Here is a 20,708-nt window from a genome sequence, read left to right on the forward strand (position 1 = left end):
TAACATATTCAACAAGGTGGGGGACAGTATAATTTACAGAAACCTAGAAACTCAGAGAGGTTTTGGGATTGAATTCACTCACAGTATCTGGTCAACTATTTGGTCTTTTGCATTTTTAGCATTTATGGATGGGAATGAAAACTCTCCCCAGATTCTAGTATACCCACAAACACTAGCTAAATTGGACGATTCATCAGAGGTCGGTGTTGGCATTGCGACTCATAAGAGGGTACCCTTCATATAGTGTGGCATTGTCCTAAAATCTCTGCCTTATACGAATATACAAAAATGGCGGACTGTTGAAGACCAGTTGGCCCATTGAGCTTGTCCCAAATCGTCGCAGTGCAACTGAGTATCATGATTCCAATTTCCCCCCACACCCACCCGCACAATCTCCTGAGAGAGACAAAACCCTAGGTCAATTCAGAGGGGAGAAACATCTGTGAGATTCCTCTCTGACCCCCCAAAGGTAAACAAAACAAGTTCCATGAGAGACACTGCTTAATACTACCTACCTTTGTAAGCTGCAATATTCGCCATAATTAGGAACTTAACCTTTTGAACACTTGCAGTAAATCTACACACACTGTACTAGCTGGCAATTTATTCTAGAGGTCGATGACCCTCTACAAAAAGAAAATCTTCCTGACATCTAACCTAGTTCTATGTTTAAGTAACTTGTACGCATGTCCTCAGGTCCTCCCTAACCTATCTAACTCAATGTCCTATCCACATGAACCAAGTCTAATCCCTTCGTTATTTTAAAGACCTCAATCAAATCGCCTTTCATTCTATGCATTTCTGAAGTAAAAAAAAAACTCAGCTCTCTAAGACTATCGTGGCACAACTGGCCCAGGCATTAATTGTCGGATCCACTTCACCACTCATAGCATTGCTGTGCTTCCATCTCCTCAGTCAAAATTGACTATTCAAGATCATCCTGGAGGGCTTTCGTTCAGTCCTTGGAATAAAAACAGCCCTGATAATGTACACTTTTATTGTGGACAGACTGAATGTGCAGTGCATTTTATGTACTTGAATGTGTTCCACAAAGTGGTAGAATAGAGCTTGGGGCCTGACTTTAGGAGTCACTTTTCCAAGGCTCCATTAGCCATGTAGAACATCATTTAGTGGTGTGTGATTGTACAACTGTGGCCAATTTTCTGTTAGCTATTTTTTCCCCCTGCCAAAAAGTAAACCCGTATAAAATGGCTGTCTGTTTGAAATGGGCCTGGCCACTTTAAAGCTGGCTGAGCATTCTTGTGCAACAACATTAAACATCTTGCACATTTGTATTAAGGCTCCAGGTCTGGACACGTTTATTAAAGTGTCAATTTTTTTGCAAGTCGCATTTGCCTACAATCTTGGCTGAAATTGCCAATGTCCCAAGTGCAGCCAAGCATGGTGGGAGGATGGGATTTCTAGGGGATTCCCATTACATTGCAATACTTGGAGGAGGAGGATGAATTCTTGAATAAAAATGGTACACCATCTTTTGGTCATCTGCCCTAATTTCTCCTTGTGTGGTACACCATCTTTAAGTTGAAAAGTACCTCAGAAACTTTGTACACAGATACCCCAGGACCCAAGTATACAGACTACGCCAGCTGTACCTGAGCATGTCTGAAGGGCCTATCTTTGGCACCTCCACTTCAGCAGAGAATCAGTGACTGAACTGTACCTTGGTGTCATATTTGACCCTGAAATGAGCTTTCGACCACATATCTGTGGCATAACTAAGACTGCTGAGATATCTGCGCTCCTCTAATTCTGCCCTCTTGAGCATCCCTGACTATAATCGCTCAACCATTGGTGGCCTTGCCTTCTGTTGCCTAGGCCCCAAGCGCTGGAATTCCCTGCCTAAACCCCTCTTTCCTCCTTAAAACCTACCTCTTTGACCAAGGTTTTGGTCATCTGCCCTAATTTCTCCTTGTGTGGCTCGGTGTCAATTTTTTTGTCTTATAATACTCCTGTGAAGCGACTTGGGACGTTTTACTATGTTCAAGGCGCTATATAAATACAAGTTTTTGTTGTTGTTGTTGTTGTCATCTGCCGCACGCTGACCTGCAGACCACCTTCAAGAGCGCTACGGTGCTACCCATAGCTGTGAAGGTTATAACGGCCATAACATTTTTATACCACAGGATCCTTCCAGGCCAGCACACCAGACATCAGCCTGTCATGCATAAAGCAAGTGACGAATGCTATATTTGCCAGGGGCAATATCTTCATAACTTTCCTGTTGACTCAATGTTCTGACTGGCTGCCAACCAGCACTGAGGTCTTGCTTCCTGCACATATTTTCCATATGCAGGGAGTCCATTCAAATGAGGGGGGCGGGGGTTAAGTTGAAAAATCCAACCAGGCTAGTCCCCCTTGCACCAGGTGCACACATTCCATGGGTGGCACAGCCTTGACTTTCAAACGTGGAAAATTCGGGCTTTATTCCCATCTCTGGATTGCTGCTTTCCACGGAGATCGGACCAAACCAGTTGATCAGCACGGGAGCAGTTACTTGCTCAGGTCGGAATATGAGTGCCTGTGCATCAGAGCCAGTAGCTCTTTCAATCTCGGGCTTTTAATGAGTTATTTCACTTATGCCTGATCTTAATTCAAATAGTTTCACTCCCCTAAGTAAGTGCTACCCTAGCTCTTAAACCTATCATTTCTATGCCTTGCAGGTTACTTCAGAAAGCAAGTGCACTAAAATCAGTGTAGCAATTCTTGAATCATTTAATATTAGTGGAAAGATGAACTGATGCTGAGCAGCTGTAGTTGGGGGTAGCCGTTCTATGGCACTTCCCCATGTTGTGTCGAACTGTACTGCAATATGCCGTGCTCCATATGTTAGCGTGACTTTTTAAATAATTACTTTTATATGTCGCACCAAGCAGTGCCAAAAATATTCTTAAACGGGTCTGCTGCAGATATTGTGACTGTCAGTGGCTTTTATTCCATTACAATACTGTAATGGAATAATGTGCAGGCTTCAGAATCCACTGCTAATACAGATCAGCTGTTGCCATGGATTCTGCAACTAAAAAGCACTAAATCACATATTCGTAGCATTACTGATCCGCACTTTGACCTTTCTGTTCATATCCAATTTTTCCAATTCAGTTTCTTCCAAGAGTCAGCATTCTACACACAGCAGTCCCAGTATTGGGGGGGGGGGGGGGGGCAACAAGACTTTTGAATGAATGAGCGGAGGTTGCTTGACCTCGGCTGAGGAGGTACCGAAAAGAGCAAATTGATTGTCCTCTGAGGAAGGGAATATCGTCTTATGTTCATGCACTTCTTGCTATCTTGGATTGGGTTGTTCACACTCGAATGTGTACAGCAATCTATGAATAAAAACCCTTACACGAAAAGCGCAGTGCAAGCAAATTAGACCAAAAGATTATGGCCTAGAAATTCAGTTGTTAGCGCCAGCCGCTAGCGCCTTAGGAGGAGGAGAAGTGGGGCGCTAAGCGGCTAGCGCCTGGGCGCGGCGCGATCTGCGCCTCTCGCGAACTTCACTCAAGATTTAGCGGCGGCGCAAAACCGCAGCGCCCGCTCAGCTGCGCGCGCGGATCGTGACGTCACTTCATGGTGCAACGCCCTTGGTGCGCCCCGAACCGGAACTTCAGTGGCGCCGCCCTTCTTTGCGTCTGGCGCCCCCAGCGACTGGTAGAGGGGAACGGTTCCCAGTCGCTGCGGGGGGCGCTATTTAAAGGGGACTCCTCCTGCATTATAAGTGGCAGCCATTTTGTGCCAATCCTTCTGTGTGAGAGACGGATATTTGGAGAGAGACAAAGGCAGAGAGCTTTCTGCTTTGACTCAGCGCTCGCACAGGTAATTCTGGCTTCAGGCCAGAGCTTTGTACTTGGATTTAACTTTCAGTGCCATAGCCTTGAGTCGCCACATATAATGGGGGCTGCAATGGGTGGAAACGTTGGCTTTCTGCATTGCATTCAAAGGGATCAGAGATGCCATGAGAGAGTGCCAGTCATGGCCAGATGGAGAAGGGCCAACAGGCGTCGGCACAAGAGGCCTTACCCACCCAGGGTATACCGCCAGCAGTTCTCCTATCTGAACATGTCTGAGGAGCAGTGTGTTCAGAGGCTGCGATTCAGAAGGGAGGTGGTCACTGAGGTCTGCCACCTGCTTCGCAGAGATCTGCAGCCATAGCTGAGGAGCAGGACGTCTCTGTCGGTGGCAGTGAAGGTGACGGTGGCTCTCAACTTCTATGCCACCGGCTCCTTCCAAACCGCTGCTGGGGACATTGCCAACATCTCCCAGTTCGTGGTACATTGCTGCATCCGCCAGGTGAACAATGCCCTTTTCAGAAGGAGACGTCAGTACATCTCCGTCCCCATGACCCTGGACAAGCAGCAAGAGTGTGCAATGGGATTTGGAAGAATAGCGGGCTTCCCCATGGTCCAGGGCGTAGAAATGATGAACCAGCAATGGTCAGGCCTTGCTTCAGGGCTGCAGTGTGCAGGGCATGGCAGCCAAACAAGTCGACCCTCCCCCTTTAAGAGCTGACCGGCGCCAGCGTGTCTGCGTTCATTCAGAAACTCGCCGCACCTGCGCTGCGCCCGCCCTCGGTGTTAGCGCCTTGGCTCACCGGCTTAGTGCCTTATGATAGTCGTGCATCGCCTGCTTTAGCGCAGCAGCAACCTCTTGGGGCGATGCAACTGAATATCGGCGTAGGTGGCGCTAAGTTTAGCGAACGCCCAGCTGTAGCGCCCCAAACGTGGCTATACTGAATTTCTAGGCCTATGATCCTTATTTGTTGAACCCAACTTCACAACAAAACTTTCTGGATTTATGTACGAACCTGGGGAACGATTCAAAGACATTGGCCCGGACTTTGCGGATGTATGACGGTGAAACTGTCGACATTCGCCATCATTACTCTGTGAAACTGACGGCAACTCCTTGCATCCGCATATGCGCAGTTAAATGCGGAAATCCAGAAGTTGCTGTCAGTAATACCCTGCTCCTCCATAGGGTGCGCTGTTGAAATCCTGCAGATGGAAATGTTAGAAATAACTTGAATTGACATGAACTTCCACTTTTTACACTCTAATTTTGTTGTAAACCCCCCCCCCCCCCCCCCCCCCCCCAAAGGTTAAGCCTTGTTGAATGAGGTGTAACTGGGTTTTTAATAGTGTACTAAGTCATAATTACTGCTGCATAACTTTTCTGGCCCTGAAAAACTAATTTTCTATTTGTGGAATGTCAAATTTCTCCATTTTGTTCAAAATTCCCATAGATTTTTAAAATATTTTTAAAGTAAGTTTGATATTTTAGCTTCTACCGTAATCCCATGTGTATGCCAGAATCTTTATTTCGCTGTCTGTATGATTACAAAGTGAAGGATAATCAGGACTTTTTACTTCCTGGTTTGCTGTCTGTGAGAAATCTTCGATGTGATTGACTGCTTAGCCTGCTTGATGACATCACTGTTGCTGGATGCCGAAGATCCTCTATAGGTGGTGCCAGAATGAAATTAACGTTGGGATAGATGAAATCCACACCACAGAGATCGCTAGATCTTTGTAGGCAGCTTTCTTCGAGGTCAGGGGTGAGCGCCGTCGCTGACCGCGAAATCTGGGTTAGTGATGTACCAAGACCAAACCAGAGGAAGCCAATTTTCCATTCTGTTAAGATATTTTAAACTTTGTTCCTATCTGGCGTTCAGAATCCCCATGATATAGTTTTTCCTACTATTTTTATCCAATATCTCTATCAGAAGTGTTGTTTACAGTCTGACTAGACTTTGATACCTCATTAGTTGAGTCTGAAGGAACAGAAAATCTATTCTAATCATCTCCCACTAACAGAAGAGGTCAGCCCAACTTGGAAACGGTGAAATCTGTCCACAATAATACATTTAAAGAGAAATGCACTAAATGAAAGCAGTTCACTAAATTGTACAAGAATGTAGAGTGCTTCTTGTACTAAAAACTAGTAGCTTCAACATATTACTTTATTTTTCACCTTAAGCTCTCCAGTTAAATTGTGTTTTCTAGTGCCATAAAATGAAAGGAGTCTCTTAAATGACTTTGCAAAGTTTTAAACTATACTAGCCAATGTCCCACGGTGTTGCACACGGGGAGTCAAGACGAAGTATAGTCTTCAGTATATATCAAATTGTTTTTTGTTAAATGTTATCCTGTACAAAATTCCATGCCATTGTAATGGCAGGGGTAAATGATTGGACAGTGCACTACTTCAACCTCTGCCAGAGACCTCAGAGAATCCCCATCACCAATATTCATTGATGTAGATGCTTGCTACACAGATGAGGCTGGCAGTCAGACGTGTTCTTGTTGCAAGGTTGAGAGTTTTAATTTTCTATCTTCTATGTCTGGAGCCTTTGACACGGTTAACCACACCATCCTCCTCCGCCTCTCCACTGTTCTCCAGCTGGGTGGAACTGCACTCGCCTGGTTCCATTCTTGTATATCCAGTCGTAGCCAGAGAATCACCTACAATGGCTTCTCTTCCCACTCCCGCACTGTTACCTCTGGTGTCCCCCAAGGAACTATCCTTGGCCCCCTCCTATTTCACATCTGCATGCTGCCCCTTGGCGACATCTTCCAAAAACACAGCGTCAGTTTCCACATGTGCGCTGACGACACCCAGCTCTACCTCGCCACCTTTTCTCTCGACCCCTCCACTGTCTCTAAATTGTCAGACTGCTTGTCCGACATCCAGTTCTGGATGAGCAGAAATTTCCTCCCAACTAAATATTGGGAAGCCCGAAGCCATTGTCTTCGGTCCCCACTACAAACTCCGTTCCCTAGCCACCGACTCCATCCCGCTCCCTGGCCACTGTCTGAGGCTGAACCGGACTGTTCGCAACCTTGGTGTTGTCCTATTTGACCCTAAGCCGAGCTTCCGACCACATATCCACACCATCACTAAGACCACTTATTTCCACCTCCATAACGTCACCTGACACCCCCTTTTCTTCAGCTTATCTGCTGAAACCCTCATCTGTGCCTTTGTTACCCCTAGACTTGACTGTTCCAACGCATCCTGGCCGGCCACCCAAGTTTTACCCTCCGTAAACTTGAGGTCATCCAAAACTCCGTTGTGCGTGTCCTAACTCGCACCAAGTCCAGTTCACCCATCACCCCAGTGCTTGCTGAACTGCATTGGCTCCCGGTTAAGCAACGCTTCGATTTTAAATTTCTCATCCTTGTTTTCAAATCCCCCCATGGCCTCGCCCCTCCTTATCTCTGTAATCTCCTCCAGCCCTACAACCCTCTGAGATATCTGTGCTCCTCCAATTCTGCCCTCTTGAAACATAGAAGGTAGGAGCAGGAGTGGGCCATTCGGCCCCTCGAGCCTGCTCCGCCATTCAATGAGATCATTCAGTACCCTGTCCCTGCCTTCTCCCCATATCCCTTGATCCCTTTAACCTTAAGAAATAGATCTAACTCCTTCTTGAATATATTTAATGAATTGGCCTCTACTGCCTTCTTTGGTAGAGAATTCCATAGGTTCACCACTCTCTGGGTGAAGAAATTCCTCCTCATCTCTGTCCTAAATGGCTTACCCCTTATCCTTAGACTGTGACCCCTGGTTCTGGACTCCCCGACCATTAGGAACATCCTTCCAGCATCTAGTCTGTCTAGTCCTGTTAAAATTTTATAAGTTTCGATGAGATCCCCTCTCATTCGTCTAAACTCCAGCGAGTACAAGCCCTATCGACTCAATCTCTCCTCATACGTCATTCCTGCCATCCCAGGTATCAGCCTGGTGAATCTTCGCTGCACTCCTTCCATGGCAAGAACATCCTTCCTCAGATAAGGCGACCAAAACTGCACACAATACTCAAGATGTGGTCTCACCAAGGCCCTGTACAACTGCAGCAAGACATCCTTGTTCCTGTACTCAAACCCTCTCGCTACGAAGGCCAACATACCATTTGCCTTCTTAACCGCCTACTGCACCTGCATGCTTACTTTCAGCGACTGGTGTACAAGGACGCCCAGGTCTCATTGCACTTCCCCTTCTCCCAATCTATTGCCATTCAGATAATAATCTGCCTTCCTGTTTTTGACACCAAAGTGGATAACCTCGCATTTATCCACGTTCTATTGCATCTGCCATGCTTCTGCCCAATCACCCAACCTGTCCAAATCATACTGGAGTTTCTCGGTATCCTCCTCACAGCACACATGCCCACCCAGCTTTGTGTCGTCTGCAAACTTGGAGATATTACATCTAGTTCCCTCGTCCAGATCACTAATATATATTGTGAATAGCTGGGGTCCAAGGACCGATCCCTGCGGTACCCCACTAGTCACTGCCTGCCACTCGGGGAAAAAGAGCCGTTTATTACAACTCTTTGCTTTCTGTCTGCCAACCAGTTCTCTATCCAAGTCAATACCTTGCCCCCAATCCCATGTGCCTTAATTTTACACGCTAATCTCTTATGCGGGACCTTATCGAAAGCCTTTTCAAAATCCAAATACATCACATCCACTGGTTCTCCCTTATCTATTTTACCAGTTACATCCTCAAAAAATTCCAGTAGATTAGTCGAGCACGATTTATCGTTTGTAAATCCATGTTGACTTTGTCCGATCCGGTTACTTTTTTTCCCAAGTGCTCTGCTGTTACATCCTTTATAATGGACTCTAGCATTTTCCCCACTACCGATGTCAGGCTTACCGGTCTGTAATTCCCCATTTTCTCTCTACCACCCTTCTTTAACTGTGGGGTAACATTAGCTACCTGCCAATCCATGGGTACTGTTCCAGAGTCTATCGAATTTTGGAAGATGACCAGCAATGCATCTACTATTTCTAGGGCCACTTCCTTAAGTACCCTAGGATGTAGATTATCAGGCCCTGGGGATTTATCGGCCCTCAATCCCATCAATTTCCCTAACACCATTTCCCTACAAATACTGATTTCTATCAGTTCCTCCCTGTCATTCGACCCTATGTTCCCCGACATCTTTGGGAGGTTATTTGTGTCCTCCTTTGTGAAGACAGAACCAAAGTATGTATTTAATTGGTCTGCCATTTCTTTGTTCCCCATTATAAATTCCCCCGATTCTGACTGCAAGGGACCTACACTTGACTTCACCAATCTTTTTCTCTTCACATCTATAAAAGCTTTTACAGTCAGTTTTTATGTTCCCTGAAAGCTTACTCTCATACTCTATTTCCCCCCTCTTAGTTAATCCCTTTGTCCTCTTTTGTTGAATCCTAAACTGCTCCCAATCCTCAGGTTTACTGCTTTTTCTGGCCAATTTATATGTCCTCTCCTTGGATCTTATGCTGTCCCTAATTTCCCTTGTTAGCCACGGTTGAGTCACCTTTTTTTGTTTTATTTTTATGCCAAATTGAGATGAACAAATTCTGTAGTTCATCCAGAAGGTCTTTGAATGTTTGCCATTGCCCATCCACCGTCAACCCTTTGAGTGTCATTCCCCAGTCAATCCTACCCAACTCGCCCCTCATACCATCGTAGTCCCCTTTATTTAAATTCAGGACCCTAGTCTCTGAGTCAACTATTTCACACTCCATCTTAATGAAGAATTCTATCATATTATGATCGCTCCTCCCCAAGGGGCCTCGCACAACAAGATTGCTAATTAATCCTTTCTCATTACATAATACCCAGTCTAAGATGGCCTGATCTCTAGTTGGTTCCTCGACATATTGGTCCAGGAAACCATCCCGTATACACTCCAGGAATTCCTCCTCCACAGTATTGTTACTAAATTGGTTAGCCCAATCTATATGTAGATTAAAGTCACCCATGATAACTGCTGTGCTCTTATTGCACGCTTCTCTAATTTCCCGTTTAATGCCATCCCCGACCTCCACATTACTGTTTGGAGGTCTATATACCTCTCCCACTAACGTTTTCTGCCCCTTGGTATTTTTCAGTTCTACCCATACAGATTCCACATCATCAGAGCTAATATCCTTCCTTTCAATTGTGTTAATCCCCTCTTTAACCAGCAATGCTACCCCACCTCCTTTTCCTTTTTGCCTATCTTTCCTGAATATTGAATACCCCTGGATATTGAGTTCCCAGCCTTGGCCACCCTGGAGCCATGTTTCCGTAATCCCAATCATATCCTATTCGTTTACCTCTATTTGCGCAGCTAATTCATCCACCTTATTACGAATGCTCCTTGCATTAAGACACAAAGCCTTCAGGCTTGTTTTTTTAATGCTCTTAGATCTTTTAGAATTATTATTTACTGTGGCCATGTTTGATTTAAACCCTTCATTTCTCTGCCTGCCACTTTTGTTTTTCTCCTTCCTGTCTTTTGCTTTTATCCTTGTTTCCCTTTCCTCTGTCTCTCAGCTCAGGTTCCCAACCCCCTGCCATTTTAGTTTAAACCCTCCTCCAGAGCATTAGCAAACACTCCCCCTAGGGCATCGGTCCCGGCCCTGCCCAGGTGCAAACCGTCCGTTTTGTAGTGGTCCCACCTCCCCCAGAACCGGCCCAATGTCCCAGGAATTTGAATCCCTCCCCCTTGCACCATTCCTCTAGCCACGTATTCATCTGAAATATCTTTCTATTTCTAGCATCTTTCGAGCATCCTCGATTTGAATCGCTCAACCATCGATGGCCATTCCTTCTGCTGCCAAGGCCCGAGGCTCTGGAATTCCCTGCCTAAACCTCTCCGCTTCTCTCTTACCTCTCTCTTCTTTTAAAACGCTCTTTAAAACCTACCTCTTTCACCAAGCTTTTGGTCATCTGCCCTAATATTTCCTTATGTGGCTCAGTGTCAAATTTTGTTTACCCTCCTGTGAAGCGCCTTAGGAAGTTTTACTACGTTAAAGGTGCTATATAAGTACTTGCTGCTTTTTATAAGGTGACCCATTGTGTGAATAGTCAGCACATGAAATGAAGCTTGTAGAAGCATTAGGCCACAGTACTAGGCTGACTGAAGCCATAGGTCCATAATACATAATGGAAACTAGAAAATATACTGCCTATAACTCGCGCTCACTCGCTCGCCCTCGTGCTCGCTCACCCTCTCTCTTGCACACGCATTCACTCGCTCTCTCGCACACACCCTCTCTCATGCACACATTCTCTCTCTCTCATGCACACATGCGCTCGTTCTCTCTTGTGCACATGCACTTGTTCTCTCTTGGTGCAGGCACTCCCTCTTTTTCTCACGCACACACACGTACTCTCTCACGCACACACTCCCACTTTCTTACTCTCTCCATCTTGCACTCACACACACATACTGAGTAAAATACTCTGTGCACGGAGTGTTATTTGTTTGGAAGCGGAGGGAAGTGACCATGCATTGGAATTCTTTCCCTGGTCCACTGAATCTGTTGTACCCTCACCGACCACCTGCTAATGTGCTGGTTTCTGCCCAATGAAACCACTAAGTTACAAGCCATAATGGAGCCAAATTTTTTTTACATCCTCTTAGCAACAATTGGTAACGGTGTTAGCACACACAGGTCCACTATTGCATTGTTTTGTCTAGCAATCAACTTAACAGCAACGCCAGGGAGAAATTATTCTAAGCAAAATCAAGGGTAGAGAATATTCCTGTTAAGGCTTTAAAAGAAAAGCCGAGAATTGAAAGCGACTTAACTCCATATTACAGGTTTTCATGATACGTGGAAGCCACATCCGATTTCTGGATGCTGGGCTGTGGGCAGCACTCCCAATGCATGGTATCACTGGAATGGAATTTTCAGACATTGCAGCAGGCAGAGTTTCGCACACAATTTGCTTCCATGCTGCTCATATCCATCAGTCTTAATGAATAAAACATGGTCCCCCAGGGGTGACTGAGAGACATTGTTACATGTCATATTACACTTCATGAAATCCGAGAATATATGACAGTTCAATAAGAATACATTTCCCCTTTAATAGCTTTGTGCCTACTTGTTCATTGACCTTTAGGCATTCTGTAACGCTGTTTGTGTTTGTCTAGAGCCAAAATCCAGGTGCATGAAAACCTTCGAATGGAAATTGAATAGGGGGAATAAAGTTTCAATTATATTATGTGACCTGAGCAGAGAATATTCATTCAACAGGAAACTGAAGCTTGAATTTTTCAACTGGGCTTAACACAGTGTGAACAGATCAAAAATCTATTTGGGTTCATTCCTGTTCTGTGCACAGTGACTCTGGCTGTGGTGTGTGCTTCAGCAAAATTGTTCTGAATTTCTACAGCAAGTGCCTGTTGCCATGGTTTCTGCGTATAATAAAGCTGCGTCAGTTGTAAGGAACAATATTATGCGATTCCGTTCTGGTGCTGGAATATTGCAGAAACAAATGACTTTCACTTGAAACATAATAAAGAAACTTAAGTTGGGCACAATTTTCGTGAAGGGTCACGAAAATTGTGCCAGGTATGTCTCCAGCCAGTGGAGTTTTCCCCTCCTCACCATTGACCAGTTGTACTAGGGCTCCTTGGTACCACACTCGGTCGAGTGCTGCCTTGGTATCGAGGGCCGTCACTCTTATCGCTCCTCTGGAATTCAGGTTTTTTTGGTTGGACCAAGGCTTTAATTAGGCCTGGAACTGCGTGGCCCTGACCAAAAAAAAAAGCTGGTAAGTGGGATTAGGCGGGATAGCTCTCTTTCAGCTGGCACAGACACGATGGGCCGGATGGCCTCCTGTGCCATAAACTGCTATGATTTTATAAACCCAAACTGAGCATCGGTGAGCAGGTTACTGGTGAGTTAAGTGCCATTTGATGGCACCGTTCACTCCTTTCATCACTTTGCTGATGGTTGTGAATAGGCTGATGGGGCGAGTTGCATTTGACCTGCTTTTTGTGGACAGGACATAACTGGGCAATTTTCCACACATTCTGGTAGATGCCAGTGTTGTAGCTATTCTGGTAGATGCCAGTGTTGTAGCTGTACTGGAACAGCTTAGTTAGGGGTGTGGCTAGTTCTGGAGCACAGGTCTTCAGCACTACAACCGGGAACCATAGCCAGTGCACTCGGCCGTTTCTTGATGTTGTGGAATGAATTGAATTGACTGAAGGCTGGCATCTGTGATGGCGAGTGTTAATTATATTCAAGTGGTGTGTCCATTGGGTGTTAATTGTGGTGGGTATTAATTGGGGAGGGGTGTGTGTGTGTGTGTGTCATATCTTGTGGGTGCACAGGATGTAATGTGTGTCTCTGTAAATAAAGGCTTGTAAGCAACTAAAGACTAGGCTCTAGTATTCTGTAATTCACCACCTGGCTATCCGATTTTTACAGTGGGTACCTCAGGAGGAGACCGAGAAGGATCATTCACTCGACACTTCAGTTGAAGGTGGTTGCAAATGCTTCAGCATTGTCTTTTGCCCTCGTGCTAGGCTCAGCCATCTTGAGGATGGGGATGTTCATGGAGCCACCTCCTCTTGTTAGTTGCTTAATTGACCATTCACCACTGGATGTGGCAGGACTGCAGAGCTTTGCCCATCCCTAAGTCCTAATCCATTGGTTGTGTGATCTCTTCTCTCGGTCTCAAGCATGCTGATTTCGCTGTTAAGCATACATGTAGTCCTTTGAAGTAGTTTTACCAGATTGGCATCTCATTTTCAGGTACGCCTGGTGCTGCTCCTGCCAGGCCCTTCTACACTTTTCATTGGTCAACTGGCTTGATGGTAATCATAGAATCATACAACACAGAAGGAGGCCATTCAGCCCACAGTGTCCTCTTTTTGAAAGAACTATTCAATTTAATGATAGAGGAGTGAGTGATATTCCGGGCCACGAGGTTACAGATTGTGGTGGTACACAACTCTGATGCTGATGAACTGCTAACCAGTTCTCTATCCAAGACAGTACCTTACTCCCAATCCCATGTGCTTTAACTTTACATGCTAATCTCTTATGCGGGACCTTATCGAAAGCCTTCTGAAAGTCCAAATACGCCACATCCACTGGTTCTCCCTTATCTATTCTACCAGTTACATCCTCAAAAAATTCCAGTAGATTAGTCAAGCATGATTTACCTTTTGTAAATCCATGTTGACTTTGTCCGATCCTGTCACTGTTTTCCAAGTGCGCTGCTATTACATTTTTTAAAATGGACTCTGGCATTTTCCCCACTACCGATGCCAGGCTTACCGGTCTATAATTCCCCGTTTTCTCTCTACCACCCTTCTTAAATAGTTGGGGTTACATTAGCTATCCTCCAATCCATGGGAACTGTTCCAGGGTCTATAGAATCCTGGAAGATGACCAGCAATGCATCTCCTATTTCTAGGGCCACTTCCTTAAGTATCCTAGGATGTAGATTATCAGACCCTGGGGATTTATCGGCCTTCAATCCCGTCAATTTCCCTAACCATTTCCCTACAAATACTGATTTTATTCAATTCCTCCCTCTCATTAGACCCTATGTTCCCTGACATCTCTGGGAGGTTATTTGTGTCCTCCTTTGTGTAGACAGAACCAAAGTATGTATTTAATTGGTCTTCCATTTCTTTGTTCCCCATTATAAATTCCCCCGATTCTGACTGCAAGGGACCTACACTTGACTTCACCAATCTTTTTCTCTTCACATCTATAAAAGCTTTTACAGTCAGTTTTTATGTTCCCTGAAAGCTTACTCTCATACTCTATTTCCCCCCTCTTAATTAATCCCTTTGTCCTCTTTTGTTGAATCCTAAACTGCTCCCAATCCTCAGGTTTGCTGCTTTTTCTGGCCAAATTATGTCCCCTCCTGGATCTTATGCTATCCCTAATTTCCCTTGTTAGCCACGGTTGAGTCAACCGTTTTTATTTTATTTTTATGCCAAATGGGGATGAACAAATTCTGTAGTTCATCCATGCGATCTTTAAATGTTTGCCATTGCCTATCCACCGTCGACCCTTTAAGTAACGTTCCCCAATCCATCCTAGCGAACTCGTGCCGCATACCATCGTAGTTTCCTTTATTTAAATTCAGGACCCTAGTCTCTGAGTCAACTACTTCACTCTCCATCTTAATGAAGAATTTGATCATATTATGATCACTCCTCCCCAAGGGGCCTCGCACAACAAGATTGCTAATTAATCCTTTCTCATTACATAATACCATACCCAGTCTAAGATGGCCTGATCTCTAGTTGGTTCCTCGACATATTGGTCCAGGAAACCATCCCGTATACACTCTAGGGATTCCTCCTCCACAGTATTGTAACTGTAAATTATGACATCAATAGTAGATTTTACACAAGAATCTTCAAATGTGAAACTGTAGAGGGCTAAGTGTAAAGTGTTGAACTCATGTCTCCATTCTTTGTTTCAGGTTAATGTGATAGCAATGTCTATCTGTACCCGAGAGGCCTACCAGTCAATGAAAGAGCGGAATATTGATGATGGACACATTATTAACATCAATAGGTAGGAGATTTGAATTGTTGGTTAACATGGGAACTCATCTTTCTTCATCTCCCTCTTATTCCATAACAACCTCTCATTATGGTGCTTGTTTTATGCAGTCTCAGTGGTAAACAGCCCAAAAATAAAACCGTCAGCATTAAAGCAGTGCTGGGTAAAATTCCACTTTCCAGAATATGAAGTCTTTTTTCAGAATATCTTATCAGTGGATGTGATATCAGATAAAGTACGTTTTTTTTCTCTCACATGGCAGCTGTTGATGATTCTGCCATTGCCATTTACACTTCATCTAGACTCATCTTTTTGCCTCTTAACTTGTCCCATTACCATCTCCTTTTGCCTTACACCATCATCCCTTTTTGTATTTTAATCTCTCCTGCCTTCCATCCTATCACAGAATCTTCCCTTTTTGTTCTTTCCTTTCCTCCCCCCCCCCCCCCCGCCTTTCTCTGCCCCTACACTTGCTTAAAAACCTGTTGCATCTCCAACTTTTTCCAGTTCTGACGAAGGGTCATCGACCTGAAACGTTAACTCTGTTTCTCTCTCTCTACAGATGCTGCCTGACCTGCTGAGTATTTCCAGCATTTTCTGTTTTTATTTCAGATTTCCATCATCCGCAGTATTTTGCTTTTGTAGATAAAGTAATGTTGGTCCCAATGACTCCTGATTAAATCCCGGAACAAGTACAAAGTTCAGAACTTCATTATTTTTATTGCAATCTGTTGCAATCTGCTGAAGAGGATTTCAGAACTGTCTTTTCATATTCATTAAGACAAAGGCAGACTTTGTCATGTTAAATATGTATGTTCTCTCATTGCAAGTTTTGTAAAATGTGTGAGCTGAGCTTAGACAGGCAAATTTCACCTGATGTACAGTGGACTGAGTACTGTTTACCTAATACAGGAAACTTCGTGATATCCGGCACCGACGGGACCGAGCTGGTGCTGTTAGATCAAAACTTCCGGATAGACCAGCGCTAATGTTGAAGGATATGGAGGTTTTCATCTCCGTATCTGACAACAAACACTGTTGCTTAGCAACAGCTTGTAAACACTCGGCCTGTGCCTTGGAAGCGTCTCTGAAGCTGTTGCTAAGCTACAGAGATGCTTTCCACAGCCTGACTGTTTAAAAAAAAAAGTGCTAGGGGAAGGAAGAAAAAAAACCTAACAAAACGGCTGCTGATTTCTGCCATTGGATCGAGGTTTCCGGACATACAACCTCCGGATAAACCAAAGTTTCCTGTAGGTGGTTTTATTGGTGAACATTTATATAAAAGTTAACAAGAATGCCAAGTGTTGCATTATATATAATGCTGAGAGTGCACTCTTTAGGTCTCAATAAGTTGAAGTGAGGATGATTTAAGTAGGGAAGGGACACGGTGTCTAATGATCAGCTCCGAGGAGGTAATGCAATGTAGCTTAAGAGCCCTGGTTCAATGTTGCTCCAATTCATGGCTGTGTAATTCTTTTGACTCATTCATTTCAGTCTTTTCTAGCACTAGCTCACTGTGCTGGACAACAACTTTCTAATAGGGGTTGAAGTGGGAATACTCACGGCATCTTTAACAGTGACTGGGTTAAGTGGAAGCAGCTAATGAGAATTGTCTTTAAAATAATTATTTATAGTCTTGAGACAAACTTTCAAAAAAAAACCTTACTCTCGCCCACCATTACTATTCACCTTTGCCATAACAATCCGTGTGAGTAGATGACTTAGTATTTCTGTGGGTAAAATACGCTGGGGTGGATTTTAACCCTACCTACCAGGCGGGTAAACAGTTAAAATACACCAGGTGGCATACCCACCCAGATCTCACGGTTACCAATTTTTACTGGACCTTCTGAACAAGCAGCTACGCCGCCCGCCCAAAGCTGACGGGGTCCTACTTTTAAATGTGCAGGTTGGGGTCCGATGATGTCATTGGACCCCACCCCCCCCCTGCCGCCGACTGCAATTTTGGCTCCAGCCGAACTAGGGAAACTGCACCAACTTCCCCAATCAGGCTGAACCAGGTCAGAAGAGAATGGCGATGTGAAGAGGTCCTGACCAGCAGAACCCTCCTCCAGCTCTACAACCCAGTCCACCTCGCAAATATATTTTAAAAAAAAATGCCGCCTCCTTAATCTGGGTTTGTGAATGATAATCGGAGGTCGCCTTGACCATAGACTCAAAAAAGAATTCACTGAGTTGTCGTTGGTTTATTATTAATTGGGCTGCAGGTCTCTACGCTCAGAGACAAGAAATGAGTAATAGTTTTGTGGCAATTCAACAGTGCAAGTGTTGCTTTTGTTGACCTTCAAAGACAAGTGTGTATGTGCCTAATGTACCCGGCTTGCCACTGAGAGTGATTTATTGTGGAAGGTATTTCCAAGACCTGTGGCTATGAGCAGTAAAATGAACTGGTTTCGCCTAATGGGGAAGGTCAGCTGCCGTTGAAGTGTCAAAGTGCTGTTTTGTTTTAAAGTCTGACATTGTACAATAACAAGGAGCAGAAGTCCATGGTTGTCATTGCTGTGAATTATTACTTTGAATGATCCATTTCATAACAGATTTTTAGAGATTTTGTTACATTATAACTGAGCTAATGGACTCCTCCTGAAATCTCGTTTTCCTTTCTCTTGATGTATTGTGAGCCGCCTCTTCCCTCCGCCCCCATGAAAAGGGTCTCGTTATTTTGCATTGTTCTTGTATCAAACTGTCCTGATGTAATGAGGTGTATTACAGTGAGGGACTTTGAGTTCCAGCTGTCGGTGTCTGGGCTGAACACTCTCTCCTCCTTGTTTGATGTAGTAATTACATGAAAAATTCAGGAATAACCAGAGGCTATTCATGTACAAACTTGTGACCTAAAACCTGTCATTCCAATTATGGGCCCTGGCAAGAGGAGCTGGATCTGTGCATCAAAATGGGACTGTTGATTTAGGTTTTTTTTTTAAAGAAATAGTCCTCTGCATAACTCTATCCAACAATGCAATTGGTACTTGATAATTTTGAAGCATCATGCAATTTAAATATTCATATTGCACAGCCGTTTGAACGACAATAAAACTCCCACTTCTATTTAAGTTCATTAAGTGTTTAAACTGTACTTTCTGTGAAATAACCTGCTGTGCGATATTTCTATGGAATATTGCTATCATTTAGTGACCAAATTAATAGTCTTGTATTTGAAATGAGTTTATAAAAATAGCGGGCAGGCAGCCAAAGGTCTGCAATTTAAAGGTCAGTCCAGAGATCAACTCTCTGTGGAAATACCGAACACAAGTTGGTCGCACTTCCTATTGAAAAACCGCAACTTTCTTTTATCAATCCCTGGAGACTGTCCAGTCTGACTGAGGAAGTGCCAAAAGAATCTGTCAATCAAATCTGCACACACTTTCTTTGTTGCGACTTTTGTGGTGTTCCCAATTCCACATCGTTCTCGCTGGCTATCCTGCAAGGTGTTGCTGCATCACAATTACTTGGGCGTCGTTTGCTACTGTTGGTGATAAAACTTTAAACGTCCACAAAAGCGAGAATTTTGGACTCCGTTCCTTCAAAGGCGCATGTCTATCGTGTAGCAAATAGCTTTTTTCCCTTTTTTTCTCCCTTTTAAAACCTTTTAGAAAGACAGTCGAATATTGCAGGAAAATAGGCCATCTGAAGACGCTCGTGGACCAGCTGGTTTTGTTTTTAAATGTAATCGCGCCAATTCTCATTTACACACCTTGCATTCCATGGAATAAAGCCATATTTATACAACTGACTTGTTTAGGTATGTATATTTCTCTAGGTCCTGTCTATTTGGTAAGCTTTAATTAGCACTTTACGTGCTGCAGTAGACTTGACGCCATCTCTTCTCCCCTCTTCTGCCATTTTAGTATGAGTGGCCACCGAGTGGTGCCAACCTCAGCCACCCATTTCTACGCTGCTACAAAGTATGCAGTAACTGCCCTGACTGAGGGGTTAAGGCAAGAGCTCCGAGAAGCCAAGACGCACATAAGGGCCACGGTAAGAACTGTGCAAGTTGTAATGAAAGGAGACATCCTTGTATGGGCCATTGAGAGCGGGGAAGTATTCCACTGCAATAAAAACAGAAAATGCTGGAAATACTCAGCAGGTCAGGCAGCATCTGTGGAGAGAGAAACAGAGTTAACGTTTCAGGTCAATGACCCTTCGTCAGAACTGGAAAAAGTTAGAGATGAAACAGATTTTAAGCAAGTACAGAGCAGGGAAAGGGGGTGGGGGAGGAAAGAACAAAAGGGAAGGTCTGTAATAGGATGGAAGGCAGGAGTAATTAAATGACAAAAGGGATGATGGTGTAAGGCAAAAGGAGATGGTAATGGGACAAGTAAAGAAACAAAAGATGAGTCTAGAAGAGGTGTAAATGGGAATGGCAGAATCATCAACAGCTGCCGTCTGAAAGAATAGGAGCAGAGGTTATGGTCTGAAATTGTTGAACTCTAATGTGAGTCCAGAAGGCTGTAAAGTGCCTCTTTGAAAGATGAGGTGCTGTTCCTCGAGCTTGCATTAAGCTTTGTTGGAACAATGCAAGAGGCCGAGGGCAGAGTGGGAGTGGAGCAGAGAATTAAAGTGACAGGCAACCGGAAGCTCGGGGTCACACTTACGGACTGAACGGAGGTGTTCCGCAAAGCGGTCACCCAATCTGTGTTTAGTCTCCCCAGTGTGGAGGAGACTACATCATGAGCAGCGAATACGGTATACTAAATTGCAAGAAATACAAGTAAATTGCTGTGTCACCTGGAATGAGTGTTTGGGGCCCTGGACAGTGGGAAGGGAGGAGGTAAAAGGGCAGGTGTTGCATCTCCTGCGCTTGCATCGGAAGGTGCCGGGGAAGGGGTGTTGGGGGTGATTGAGGAGTGGACCAGGGTGTCGCGAAGGGAGCGGTCCATTTGGAATGCTGAAAGGGGAGGGGAGGGGAAGATGTGTTTGGTGGTGGAATCATGCTGGAGATGGCGGAGGATGATCTGTTGAATGTGGAGGCTGGTGGGATGAAAGGTGAGGACAAGGGGAACCCTATCATGGTTCTGGGAGGGAGGGGCGAAAGCAGAAATGCAGGAAATGGAATGGACACGGTCGAGGGCCATGTCAACCATGGTAGAGGGGAATCCTCGGTTGAAGAAAAAGGAAGACATATCGAAAGCACTAGTATGGAAGGCGGCATAGTCAGAACAGATGCGACGGAGAAACTGGGATAGAGTCCTTGCAGGAAGCGGGGTGGGAGGAAGTGTAGTCCAGGTGGCTGTGGGGAGCCAGTGGACTTATGGTGGATGTTCGTCGATAGCCTATCCCCAGAAATGGGGACAGAGAAGTCGAGGAAAGGAAGGGAAGAGTCAGATATGGACCATGTGAAGGTGAGGGAAGGGTGGA

The 20,708-nt window shown here is 44.7% G+C and overlaps 1 protein-coding gene across 3 annotated transcripts in view; it reads left to right on the forward strand.

Annotated features, from left to right (window-relative positions):
• Positions 1 to 20,708, forward strand: part of dhrs11a (dehydrogenase/reductase 11a) — a 148,783-nt gene that overhangs the window by 70,153 nt on the left and 57,922 nt on the right. For 2 of the 3 annotated variants that reach the window (XM_085964509.1, XM_085964511.1), the window contains exon 3: positions 15,247 to 15,341. In XM_085964509.1, the coding sequence (XP_085820635.1) occupies positions 15,247 to 15,341 (95 nt within the window). Of the gene's footprint in view, positions 1 to 15,246; positions 15,342 to 19,198; positions 19,329 to 20,708 lie in introns of all 3 variants that reach the window. The other variant, XM_085964510.1, reaches the window with a different exon arrangement.

This window comes from Somniosus microcephalus, chromosome 22 (genome assembly GCF_052327205.1).
Source record: "Somniosus microcephalus isolate GS21.2 chromosome 22, FLI_Smic_1.0, whole genome shotgun sequence".
In the NCBI taxonomy this organism is placed as follows: domain Eukaryota; kingdom Metazoa; phylum Chordata; class Chondrichthyes; order Squaliformes; family Somniosidae; genus Somniosus; species Somniosus microcephalus.